The sequence below is a fragment of the Ostrea edulis genome, chromosome 2, assembly GCF_947568905.1.
Source record: "Ostrea edulis chromosome 2, xbOstEdul1.1, whole genome shotgun sequence".
Lineage (NCBI taxonomy): Eukaryota > Metazoa > Mollusca > Bivalvia > Ostreida > Ostreidae > Ostrea > Ostrea edulis.
Window position 1 is genome coordinate 51,996,680 of NC_079165.1, and position 13,931 is coordinate 52,010,610.

The following is a 13,931-nucleotide window of genomic DNA, read 5'->3' on the forward strand; positions in this document are numbered from 1 at the left end:
ATGTTCTATATGTGTATGTATGTGAAAATATATGGATGCAATTTCGTTACCCCCCCCCCCCCCCTCCCCCTTCCCCCTCTTTTATTCCCTCGTGCATTACATGTACCTATTCTATACCGTGAATATGCATAGCCTTACTTGTCTTAAATACCACTTTGTTATACACTGTATATAATCATTAATCACGGAATCTATATTTATATGCTTATCTTTGATTGTATGTATCGCTATGTGTATATTGTTTGTATTTCAAAAGGCCCCGGGGAAGAATAGTGCCTTGTATTGATAGAGCGACCTTCTCTTCATAAAGCATCCTTATTATTATTACTAATATTTTTATCATTGTTCAAATTTTCATGAACGAAATGTAAATAGAAAAGGAGCGTACAAGTTTTTATGCATGGTCTCCGTAGTCAAAAATATAAATGTAAATCATTTAAATATTTGAACATTTAAAACATTTTTTTTTCAAATCGCAAATAGCTATTTAAAGTGTGTTTATATATAGCTTTTTGAATAAGAAATTTTAAAAAGAATGGAAAAGATATTCATCTCCAAATCACAATAGAGTATGTTGTAGTAAATCCGACAAAACCCATTTCCATTTTAATCATTTGTTCCTACAATGAAAAGTAAGTAATACGAAAATTTGACTGACATGTTTTGAAAGAAAAGATTTTTTTAGCCTAAAATATGGTTTTGTTATGGTTGATAGCGTTGAAATTCACCATGCTCTGCGAAATAAAAGGTAAGCTTAAAGTCGGGAAATTGCGGACAAGCATCTCGTAAATCCGGACACCAGTGGTATAACATGTAAAAATATTTCTCCCTTACCTTAAAAGCTTTAAGATGAAGGTTTGGGATGGTTAAAACCCGTTTTTCTCTTAATCATTTATGAAATAATATTTCTAATTTCCTATGCAGCAATAAATATGGGTTAACAGGACCTGTCATCCTCTTATGCAATTATTATTGAAATTGGATGAAATTTTACCGAGTTGTTATCATTATAGTTGCTTTTCCTGAAGTTGATTTATTCTTTTATCCTTTCTACAGGTTAGGTTTTCTTTTCAATTGACTTTTCTATTTTAAAATTAAAAGTTAAGACGAAATTGATTTCTGTCCGTGTTTTGACAGTTTCTGTTTTAATGATATATGTTAAATTAATAGGTATGTGAATGAATAGTGTGTAATGAATATAGTGTTTAATTTTTTTTTGAAAGTACATTTCAGCTGACTTTTTAGCTCTCTTCAGCCGTAATTGTAAATAGTGCCTAAAGCACTGTGAGTGCATTGTGACGTAAAAAACAACTTGGCAGCGATTCAAATCACAATCTAGCCAGATTTGTGACGTCATTTTTACAATTTTACAGCGATTTACGGGTTCCCATCTTGCGATTGTTATTAATAGTTTCTATTAGTTTTGGTACAATAACACCCCTTATTAGTGAAACTTTTGAAATAAGATAAAATAAGATAAAATTTATTTGAATACAAAATAATGATTGCATTTATACATGTGAATATAAATCATATGGAAAAGCATTGTCTTTATGTCGTATTTGCTAAATCTTTATATTTAGAAAGTATCAATTTGATTTTGTAGAATATTAGTATATACATGTACATGTACAATTTCCAATAATTTAAGATGTCTATAAGTATGAAAGATGGGGATTGTTGTTACCCCTTGAACCCAGGGGTCTGAACTAGGCCTTCAAGTTTGGGAAAAATAGTGATATTTGATTGAAATTGGGAAATTTGTTTCATACAGATACATAAGAAAAACAAGCAAAAAGTTAACCATTTGATATTTTATTATCAATGTGGCTTAAACAAGCTTTAATTTCCGGTCTTTGGCGGAGAAAAAACTGTCAAAAATTTTTTGCAACAGAGTGGTACTGAGGTTCGATGCCGCCCCTCATGGCTTATTCTCATCAAAGCATCCATCATTTGGGAATTTTTAGGCATCGACTTTGGGAAAAACACCTGCTTTTCAGCATTGGGAATGAGGCCGAATTTCAGCCCTCTGCAGACCCTAAAAAAATCCCTGCACATAAACGTTGATGTGGGACTGTAAACATAATATGGAAATACACCAAAACATTGCTGTTCATGGTATTTATCAAACTTAATTTGTGGAAATATGATTGATTTTGGTTGGTTCCAATTCAGTCCTTTACCTGGTTCGTCCCAGCCTGGCCAGGACCGCAAATGATTAAACTGTCATACAACACACTGCACAGTGGGACTGTTCACCCACCTTAAGTTAAATACTTATCTAGAAAAACTTTTACATGGTATTGATATAAATATAATTTTTGTTGGTCGAGAATAATTATCCCTGTCATATTACAAACAATTTCACATGAGATATAACAAGCGATAATTTTACAGTTGACTATATGTTCTATCATTTTCGATAAAAACATGAAGGAAATTCAAGTGAAAATCTGAATTACATGTATAATGATCACACGAATTAATTAAAAGGTTATTATACTTCTTTATATAATATCTGTGCTATAAATATATATTATTACTACAGTAACTTGATCCGAAGAGTTGGATCACGTGGAGTTGACAGGCATGGATCATCAGATCACACGAGATGCGACGCGTCGAGTTTGATCTGATGATCCGCGCCTGTCAACGAGATGTGATCCAACTTTCGGGTCAAGTCACTGTAGTAATGATAAATTTATTATATACCCCCTTATGCATTTTAAATCCACATTTATAAGATAATAAATGTAATCCAAATTATCAAAAATACAGACATACAGTGAAATTATATTTTGTGTATGCAGTTTTGTTTGTGACGCGGTCAATGTTTTCCACACAAAAAACGTCGTGGTGATGCATTAAATTGTGACGTCATTGTCACTTTATCAGTTTCAGAGGATACTGATACGGAATCAGAAAACCACAGCGTGTGATCCGGAAAACCGGATCACACGCTGTGCAATCCACAGTATCAAAGAATGATACATTGATGGGTATATAATAAAAAAAGGTAACACAATCCTTATTTTATGATTTATCGTGCATATATTTATTCTTAGTATCAAATGTGTGTGATGCGGAAATTTTTCCGAAAATATCAGATTTTATAATTTCATTATGTGCACAGGGAAGGCGATTGATGAAAAGCCCTTTTTATTATTAATCGAAGTATTTCGTTTAACACACGCAAATATCACCCATTGCCTTGTATGTTGAACAGAAAATAATTAATGTTTTACACTTTTATTTTGAGTTGCTCAAAGGACATTTTGAATTTAAAAAATTCATAAAACAATTAGGCCTAATAAATACGGAACATGCCTATTTTCTAGAGAACAAAAAAAATTTTAAATTTCAAAGTGCTGAAAAAATGATTGGGTCGGGGCAAATTTGACTGGTCGGTTGGCCTGTACATCAAACATACCGGTAATCAATTTTTATTTTAAGCCTTCTCCAAATGTGAAAATTAACTTCTTATATGCAAGTACAGTGAAACTTCTCTAAACCGGCCGGCTTTCGGACCGTCAAAACAAAAAGAAAAAAAACCAGCTGGTTTAAAGGGGTGGCCAGTTTACCGAGAATTTAGCATTTAGAGACATTTTGTCTTAATTTTCACTAAGTAGGTATTTTTCACTTTGATCTGGTGATCAATTATCAGTGGAAATCAAATTAGTCCTCTTGTATACATACAGGTAATTATTACAAGAAATATTCTTGCTGAAATCAACTACTTTTAATCTGAAAATCTATAACAGCTAGGATACATAAAGAAAACACAGAGGCCTATTATTGTAATATTCCTGTCACCTATAAAAACTCTGTTTACGTCCATCGCTTTATGTCATTAACAAATATGTTTTGACGTTTTCAAAAGTACAGTAGTAAATATGAAATTGTTATTTGAATATTTCTATATAATTTAATTTTACTTGCAACATGCAATTTGATTGACTGAATACACTGAAAAAATTTAGTTTATTTTGTGTAATGTAACTTGGTATGGGGACACGGGGCGTGTCAACCCAAAACGGCACTACTTTTTAAAAAATTTCGCATTGTAGCACCGTAAATTTGTAGGCCTTCTATGAAATAGAAAATCAACAGAACAAACCGTGCAGAATAAAATACCTTCGTTTGACTTTTTTCTCGATGTTAAACAAGGCGTACATATTTTTTTTAACTTATAAGTAAAAAAAACATTGACGGTAAAAACTCGTCGGATACTAATTCTGACACAATGATATCATTTGCAAAATAATGGTATAATAAGTACTTGCAACTTTGTTGTTTCATTCTAAAATATATTTTCACTTGAGGGATTGCTTGATCCGCCTATCAAATCATATATTGTGCGTCATGTATTACAAAATGTACATCGATGTACCAGATGGCGTCACGCCAAATCAATGACATGTGGATGACATTCTGTGTTTACATTTTACTGTGTCGGATTTAATAGGTGACAATGCTGCATATGTAATGGTAAATTATAATTTAGTTTAGAACTTTTATAAAGTCAAGAAACCGCAATTCATGTAGCATTTTCTGGTGTATGACGTATTTATAAAAAATAAACAGCTCTCCGGTACTCTCTGTTGGAGCGTGTCAAAAGTCGATTTTGCGCTGAGCTGTAAACAGTAGGCCTACATATTGTAGCCTACACATATCTTCTAAATCAGGATTTGTTGAAAACACCAACTTGCATTTTAAAATTTGATTAATAAAGTACATGCACCGGTTATGCATAGAACCAAGATGGCGCACGGTTTTCTCGTTCGACGCTTCCTAGGTCCGTTAACAGCTAAGTGAATCCTTGTGCAGTACAAGTGATTTCTATTTCTCAGTGATTGTTTATTTTTTTGTATAAATGAAGACTTGTACAGTGTATAGTTTTGTCTTTTTACATTAAATTATAAGGAATGAAGCTAATGTTGACCTATGTTATACGATATAATGTAACTTAATTAATTGGTGCAGCTTACGCTTCTTATAATCCGCTTTGTGGATTATAAAGTGTAAACTGCACCAAGTTACATTATATTATATAACATAGGTCAACATGGATTAGCTTCATTCCTTAAGGAAACAATTATTTTCTGTAAGGGAAGAAAATTAATTTATCTTTTGATAATTATCATTAACAGCCATGGGTTTGTTCTTTATTAACTACCACTTATATCCATACGTATGGTGCAACAATATGGCATTTGATACTGTATTAATTCAATATATTCATATCTGTTTATTAACATTTTGTACAATTTTTGGAAGGGTCACTTGGATTAGCCAAGAGTCACTTAACACTGTAGACAGCACAGGTAAACCATAGAAATTCTAGAAACCACTGGTGTTTTTCACACCTCTAGTTGATAATTTCACACCTGGCCAGTTGGTGGGTCATTTTCACACCTAGCTGATCTTGATCACTCTTCTGGCCAAAATGTTCTTGTCTTCCAAAAGTGCCTGGTATTATAGAGGTAAAATACCATGTTTGTTAACAAATGTTCTTTAAAAAGTGGTCAGTGTCTGGTTTTCAGGGGTGGCCAGTTTTGTAAGAATTTATTTCTTTGTAAGGAAATGTTAAGATTTCTGCCGGGACTTTGCAAATCGGCTGATATTCAGGGAGAAACGGTTTTCTGAGGGGCTGGTTTGGAGAAGTTTCAATGTATTACTCATACTATAAAGACTTGGATTTAAAATACTAAATCTAATAGCTAGGTTACCAAATCCATAGAACAAACATTTATAATGTATTGAAGTGTAAGAAAAGTTCTTTTACTAAATTTTAAACAAAAGCTCTTCAGTGACTGCAGGTACAATAGGATGGAGTAAACTTTTAGATATATAGATACCAGAGCATGGAAAATTTTAAACATACTATCTTTCAAGATAACCAAAAACTGCAAACTCCAATGGTTTCAATATATATAATAATCAACAGAATTTCAGCAACAAATTCGTTTCAATTCAAAATTAAAGATGTAAACTTGAAGATGTGTACTTAGTTTTGTCACAGAGAGGAGGAAACATTGAACATGTACTGTGGGAATGTGATAAAGTTCATTCCTAGAAGAATTTGAACTTTACATAGATGATTAAACAAACTTTTGATTGGTTTTTACAAAAAAATCTTTTATTTTAGGTATTCATGGTAAAAAATACTCTTATCCTTTGGTTGAAGTACTATATTTATACAGTAAGAATGTACTGAGAAATCATTCAGCATTCGTTTTGCAATATCCTACTTTCGTAAAACCCACAAAAATTCATAGTTTACAAAAATGGTGATAGCAAAAAAATGTATGCCTAGTGGAACAGATGGAACTAATCTCTCTCTCTCTCTCTCTCTCTCTCTCTCTCTCTCTCTCTCATATATATAAAACATGTCTGTGTATCCTTGCATTATCTTTGTTATGCATATTTGCACAGGTATTATGATATATACAGATTGTTTACAGAAATAAAAAGAATTGTGTAAAAAAATAAATAAATTTATGATGTGGTAATTATTTATTATATCAGCATATATCTGACCTTATCAGATAAGAAATATGTTTTTCACTTTTAGGCAATTGCTCTAGTGTGTTCCGCATTTAAAATGTGGATTCTTCATTCTGTAGTGAACCACCACACCCACTCCACAATTGTGTGGCAATATGAGTCCCTACACTCCATAAAAATGCAATAATTAAGATATATTGCTTACTATAGGTGTTGATGTACACATAGGAACAGAGAAATTAAAACTTTATATAATATAACACATTGAGAAATTAAAAATTTTATCATATTTTTTTTTTTTTTTTTTTTTGTCAGTTGGAATTCTTGATTGTTTGAATTCAGTGGGAAATGATGAGCATAACTTCATTTCTGATATTTTTAGCTCCCATAGCTGGCCCCAAAGTTTTCATCTAAAACTAATTCTCAATTTCTTATCTACATAGTGTACAAATATTTTGTGCATTTTCCAATTAACTTAATCACCCCATCCTGCAGTGTTAACAGCCATTAACAGTATTAAAAAGACATTGCTTGGTTTGGAACTGGATGTAAGTTCCTCTTGTTTTAGCCATTAGGCAGACATTAACCCTTTACAAACACATTACCCTTCAGATTTTTAGGAAAAAGTCTGTCTTCTTTGTCCATCAGCTGTTGAAAGTATTAAGATTAATATATTTTACAAAATGTGCCAATGGGAAGAACAATGATGGGTCACCTCTTAAATAGAACAAGAGAAATTGGACTGAAACCTTTTTCCTTTTTTTTCTTCAAATTCCTAAGGCAAATATTAATATGGCAAAACAAGTTGCTTTATTGTCGATGGAAGCAGCTGGAACCTTTTGAAATTGTTTGGAGTTATTCCCTCTAGATGACTTATCAATCTACCTGTAATTTTTGCCATTCTCTATAACTCAACTTCTTCACTTGTTATTGGTTGATATTGCAAAAGTGGTAGGCAAACTTTTCCACATTATCAAAAAAATCCCCAACATTATAATAAAGTTTTGCAGCCTTTGAAATGTGACCAATACTAAACTCTTTAACATGGGAACATTCTTTTGAGAGGAAGCATCTCCAGGGCAACCTGTACTGTGTTTTAGCCATTGTCCCCCATTCATAAGTGTCATACATACTGACCACAAAATAGCCAGGGATCAGACTTAAAATGTACATTTAATGACTAATGTTTCCCTTTTCTTATGAAAATCAACCATACGTTCCATTTTAACCTTTTGTAGAACATTGATGCTTTTCAGAATCATCAGTCAACTACATGGATATAATGACAGATACACCCTTAAACTTACTCAAACAATTACCTGATTCAAGAGGATTTCCATTCTTCTGTGTTACTTGAAGTGCAGAGTTTTCAGAAAGTACTCTGGCAGCTGATTTAGTTTTGCTATCCAAGCATTTTAATTGAGATTAATATGTGCATGTTTCATTCCCATGGCTTGATTTTTACAGGATTATGTGTTTTGTGAATTAAACATATGGTAAATTGGGATTTAGTTTTTGTGCAATTAGTAAAGACAGATGATTCTAGAGCTCAGATCCACCACTTGATGGCACATACTATATATCAGTCTGTTTTGACACTCACTTTGGTTTACCCATCATCATTTTCATGTATAGGTTTTAAACTTGATGAATGTGCAATTTATGCCCCAAAGCTTCAATCTAAAATGGAACATGTTCAATGCAGAGCAAGTTTTTTTTCTTTAATCACAAGAGGTGTGCAATAAACATTTGATAAAGATAGGGTAAATAAAAAGCAAACCTTGTAAATACATGAGATTTAATTGGCTTCTGAAAAGAAATAGAAAATAATTGTAAAAAAAACCCCTCAAAATGAATGAAAAGAATGTGTACATCTATTCATTTATTTCCTATAAATTTTGTCCATATCTGATGATTTGTCATTGCAATTTTATCTCTAATATTTAGCTCATCTGAGCTGAAAGCTCAAGTGAGATTTTCTGATCACCCATTGTCTGTCGTCGGTCTGTCTGTAAACTCTTCACATTTTAACTTCTTCTCCAGAACCACGGAGTCAATTTCAACCGAACTTGGCAAAAAGCATCCTTGGGTGAAGGAATACAAATTTGTTCAAATGAAGGAGAGATAATCACAAAAATGCAAAAATAGGGTGACCGGGGTCATTTAAAAATCTTCTCAAGAACCACTAAGCCAGAAGAGCTGAAATTTACATAAAAGCTTCATGACTTAGTGCAGATTCAGGTTTGTTAAAACCATGACCCCCGGGGGTAGGTTGTGGCAACAATAGGGGATCAAAGTTTTACATGCAAATATATAGGGAAAATCTTTAAAAAACTAAACCTTCTCGAGAACCACGGGGCCAGAAAGGTTTACATTTACATGAAAGCTTCCTGAGATTAAGTGCAAATTAAAGTTTGTTAACATCACGGCCTCCGAGGGTTGGGTGGGGCCACAATAGGAGATCAAAGTTTTAGATAAAAATATATAGGGAATATCTTTAAAAATCTTCTTCTCGAGAACCACTGGGCCAGAAAAGTTTACATTTACATGATAGCTTAAGCTTCCTGACAGTGCAAATTCAACATTTTAAAAATCATGACATCAGGGGGTAGGTTGAGGCCACATTAGGGATAAAAGTTTGACATGTGAATATATATAGGGAAAATCTTTAAATATTGGCCAAGGTAACTCAGGTGAGTGATGTGGCCCATGGGCCTCTTGTTTATTTTGTAACAATTTGAATAGGTAATTTTGAAAGAAATAAACTGTCAGGATTTTAATAGTAATTTTGTAATCTTAGGCATGGTGCCCCAGTTCCTGGAGGAACCAGAGTCTATGGCTGTGGCCCCAGAGTCTTCAGTGATACTACCCTGCAAAGTCAGTGACCAGGAAAGTACTGTTGTGCGATGGAAGTTTAATGGAGATTTTGTGAAGGAGAATGATGCTAGGAATTTCCAAATGAATGGAACAAATTTATATATACAAAAGTTTAAACAGAGGCGAAAAGCTGAATCCAATGAAGGAATCTACCAGTGTATAGCCACAAATAATGCAGGGTCCCTGGCCAGCAAACCAGCAAGGCTCTCCAAAGCAGGTAAGCAAGGGTTCCATACTATAGCATGTTATGCTTTGTTTATACGGTAAGAAATTTACTCATGAGCATATCGTATAACAGGTATTTTCTGTGGTTGTCCATTCATATACACCCGCATAAAAATGCGGGCGTATTATGCTATACCGCTGTTATCGGTCTGTCTGTCTGTCATTTTAACTTTGTCTTCACTCTTTGCAACTCCTTAAACTCTTTGTGGGATTTTGGTGAAAATTGGTACAAAGGAAGATCACAATTTTGAGCTGTGCATATTGCAAGGGGAATGCTGTCCAATGTTTTTTAAAGGAGTTGTGGCCCTTGGACTTAATTTTTATGTTTCCCATGTTTTTATGTTTTTATGTCTCCGAACACAAAGTGTCGGAGACATATTGTTTTTGCTCTGTTTCTTATTATTCTTATTTTTCTTCTTCTTCTTATTCCTCTTCTTTCCAGAGAAATTTGTCCGCGCGATTCGACAGATCCACTTCAAACTTTGTGAGCTGATAAAGGGTCATGAGGAGGGGTGCAATCAACTTTCCAAATTTTCAAAATGGCGGCCAAAAACTTAAAAAAATCAAGGTTGTCGGATTTCAACCAAATTTTATTTCTAGGGTAATTTGGTGACCCCGAGTTCATTCCCACCATCAAAAATATTTTTTGAGCCGCCATTTTCAAAATGGCCGCCATATACCAAAATATTTGAAAATGTTAAAATCTCTACAATATTTGGTTTCTGGGGTATTTGGAGGGTCCACAGTTCATTTCTAACATCAGTATTTCCTTCCAATCTATTTTCAAATGTTTCAAAATGGCCACCATTGAAGAAAATGACGGCCAAAAATCAGATTCATCGGATTTCAACCAAATTTAGTTTCTAGGGTTTTTTGAGGATCTTGAGTGCATATCTGGCATCAAAAAGCATTTCTGACATGGGGAGGTGTTCGGAGACATTTGTGTTGGCATCCCAACACAGTTATAGCTCGTTATTATTATTATTATTATTATTCTTTTTCTCTGGTACTTTTTTGCCCGGTACTGTTCTCAGAAACTACAAAAGGGATCGATATGAATCTTTCCAGGATGATAGTATAGCGTTTGTAGATGTGCATAGTGATAGTCATTTTGTCTTAACTTGCATGCACACGCGCGCACGTGCACTGCAATTTTGGTACAAAAAATGGAAAATCAGAATATTAAAGGGATCGATATGAAACCTAAATAGGATGATAGTATATCATTTGTAGATATGAAAAATAATAGTTATTTTGTCTGCACACGCACGCATGCGTGTGCACGTGCATTACAAAATTTGTACACTTTGGAATCAGTCTAACTTTTTTGTTTTTCATTGAAATGGCTTGAAATTCATATCATAGGTATATATTGAGACTCTTAACTGATTTGCATGGTCCAAATTACCTATTTGCACGCGCATGCATGTGCGCTTCATTTTGATTGGATAATACTAAAACGTTTGTAACTATCTTATTTATGAAGCGAATGAGATGATATTCACAGCATACGTAGACGATATGTGTATCTATATATTGGTGTAACAAAAAAATGCCAGCGCATGCGCGTGCATCGTTTTTCAAATATTCAATTTTTAAAGGACGATAACGTTTTTGTTTTTCATCAAATTCTATTGATATTAGGGGTTTAGATGTGTCTTGGTACTCTTTACAAATTGCTGTGGTTAGAATTACTGCTCAGCACGTGCATGCACGTGTGCTGAATTCTGATTGGACGATTTTAAAATCGCTATAACTTCCTTATATTTGGTGGAAACGTTATGAAATTCATACTGTGGGTATATGATACAAATGCCTGTTGAACGACATCAACAAAAATTCGGAATCATACACACGTGCGCGTGTATGCACGTGCAACGCTTTCTTTCATTTCTTGGTACTGAAATGACCATATTGAACGTACTACATGTAATTAAAGGCTAAAATTAAATTGATTTTTTGCTATAGATTCACAAGGACATCACTTTTTGATTGGGGGAGGTTTGGGGAAGATATGTAACGGTCCCCGTTACAATTAGAACTAGTTTCTATTGTTTTCTGTAAGACAATATACATAACTAAAACAGTATTGGCAAGAAAATTTCTTTTTCTGAGAGTTAGTCTTTGGTGCCAGTATCCAACTTTTTCACCTGATTTAATCAAAATACATTTACCAAATGTCCCCATTTTATGTTAAGTCTAACCCTAAAATCATTTATTCTTGGACTGACAGGAGAGGAAAAAGATGAAAATATGTTCTTTATATATCTAATGTGGATGTGATAACTTGGAATTCAATAACAGATGCACTTTAGAATATAGTGAAGACATCCTTGGACTTCAATTTTGAATCTACAATGAATATTGTGAATGTCTTAGCATGCAAATATGCATGTCTGAAAGCATTTTTCAAAATGAATATCAGGTACATTGTAGTTCTAAACAAGACAAGATTTCAGGCTTTAAATAAAATGACAGAACAGAAACTAATCATGGAGGCATGAATCCCTGGTCTTTCTTTCACACAAGCTTGTAAAAAATATCTTTCATCTGTTTATTTAAACATATTTTTTCTGCTTGTTTAAAAAATTTAGTCATTTAAAGATTATTTATGACCTGAAATATGGATCTTGCCAGCCATTAAAATTTCTGCACGCTTTGACCAGTATAATGCAGATTTGATTTCAAGTCTTAGATCATAGCAAAAGTTGACAAGAAATAGTTTTTTGCTCTGATTGCACAATGACACATGAATATAGAGAATCTTAAATTTGATCCAAATTTCGGATGAGATTCAGTATGCCTTCTCGTAAATAATTTTGACATCCACACAGATTTTCAGTCTTTTGGCAATTGAGATCGCTATCATATGAGAAGATTTTTTGAAGTACTTTAAAATCATTTCTTTGTTTACATGCTTTTAATGAGAGATGCATCATCTTTCAGAGACACATACATAGTCATTAAATTTTCTAAAATTCTGTGGAAAACTAATAAAGTTAAGCATTAGAAATTTTGCGATTTCTGATGTCAAGTTTTCTGATTGCATGTAAGAATATTTTCGCTTTACGTGGCTTTCATTTAAGAATTGTAGACTGTTGAAAGTTTCCCCGAAGATCATAAAACTTTGATATAAACTTTACTTCACATAATTATGCACATTTTTATGAACTAAAAGTGCAACCTGACAAAATGTTTAAGCTGGCAGTTAAATTTTTTTGTGAGGGTGGAAAAAGGATATGGCATAGAATTTAGATTGGAGATCATATGAGAAAGATTTGAATTTGAACATATCTGGAATACTTTGACTTACAGAAAAGAAAAAGGCAAATGTTTTATTTCAGAGCTATTTCTTGTTTTGATGCGAGAGAGAAAAAATTATCCCACTTTGAACCCCAGTAAAAAAATAATAACTGCTGGTTTAGAAGACTGATATTGTTTTTGGTGTATTCACAACTGTCATGTCAACATGGCAGTTATTTATTTTATAACACGAAAAGTGTGGGCTTTAGTCTTCTTGCTGCTGATGCAGATGAGTTAATTATCTATTAGATTAGTGGCTCAACTTCATTAGAAAAAAATGAACACTTGATAGAGAACTGTACATGATTTCCATTCTCAATTTTTTTTAATTACCTGTTTTTGAAGAACAGGACAGTTATTTTCTTCATTGAATGAATTTTGTTTTCTCCAGGGTTTTGAGATAGGCAGATAAATGCTTGTATGCTAAGTTATGACAGTTGACATGATGTATGTGATGTCCTGCATATGTCTGGTGATTGTTTTCAGAGATAAGAAGACAGTACATTCTGTGTATCAGCAGCAGACCAATAGCTGCATGGCCAATCTTTTCTCAAATCTTCTGTAGCCAAACAGAAAAAGAAACCCTCCTCAATCTGGATGAATTTCATAAATGTCAAAGTAATGATCAACTGGATAAAAAGAAAAACTCGGTACTCGTGTGATACATGCTATGTCTGCAAAGTAATTGATAGAGTATAATGGCATTCCTTTATGCCTTTATGATTGTACTAGTTGTCATGGTGGCTGTATCATGGAATATAATCTTAATAAATGGATGTGAATTAAGATTAGGTGACAGAATGCTCATTTTAATTAATGCTGTTGACATGAATTTTTTCCATTTTTACTGTGATAATTGCTATTGTCATAAACTTTTATATCTCCTCTTCTCCATTACTACAGTGTACTTGACCAATTCTAACTACAGCCTAATTTGCAAAAAGCAGCAAACAATTAAAGACCCAATTTTAAGTTTTGCTTAATTTTGCTCTTCTCCAAGGGGAGATATTGGGAAATCC

At 33.2% G+C, this 13,931-nt stretch overlaps 1 protein-coding gene across 11 annotated transcripts in view; it reads left to right on the forward strand.

Annotated features, from left to right (window-relative positions):
- The window catches only part of LOC125682084 (cell adhesion molecule-related/down-regulated by oncogenes-like), a 230,502-nt gene that overhangs the window by 55,094 nt on the left and 161,477 nt on the right, over positions 1–13,931 (forward strand). For all 11 annotated transcript variants that reach the window (XM_048922483.2, XM_048922482.2, XM_048922479.2 and 8 more), the window contains one exon: positions 9,308–9,601. In XM_048922483.2, the coding sequence (XP_048778440.1) occupies positions 9,308–9,601 (294 nt within the window). The remainder of the gene's footprint in view (positions 1–9,307; positions 9,602–13,931) is intronic.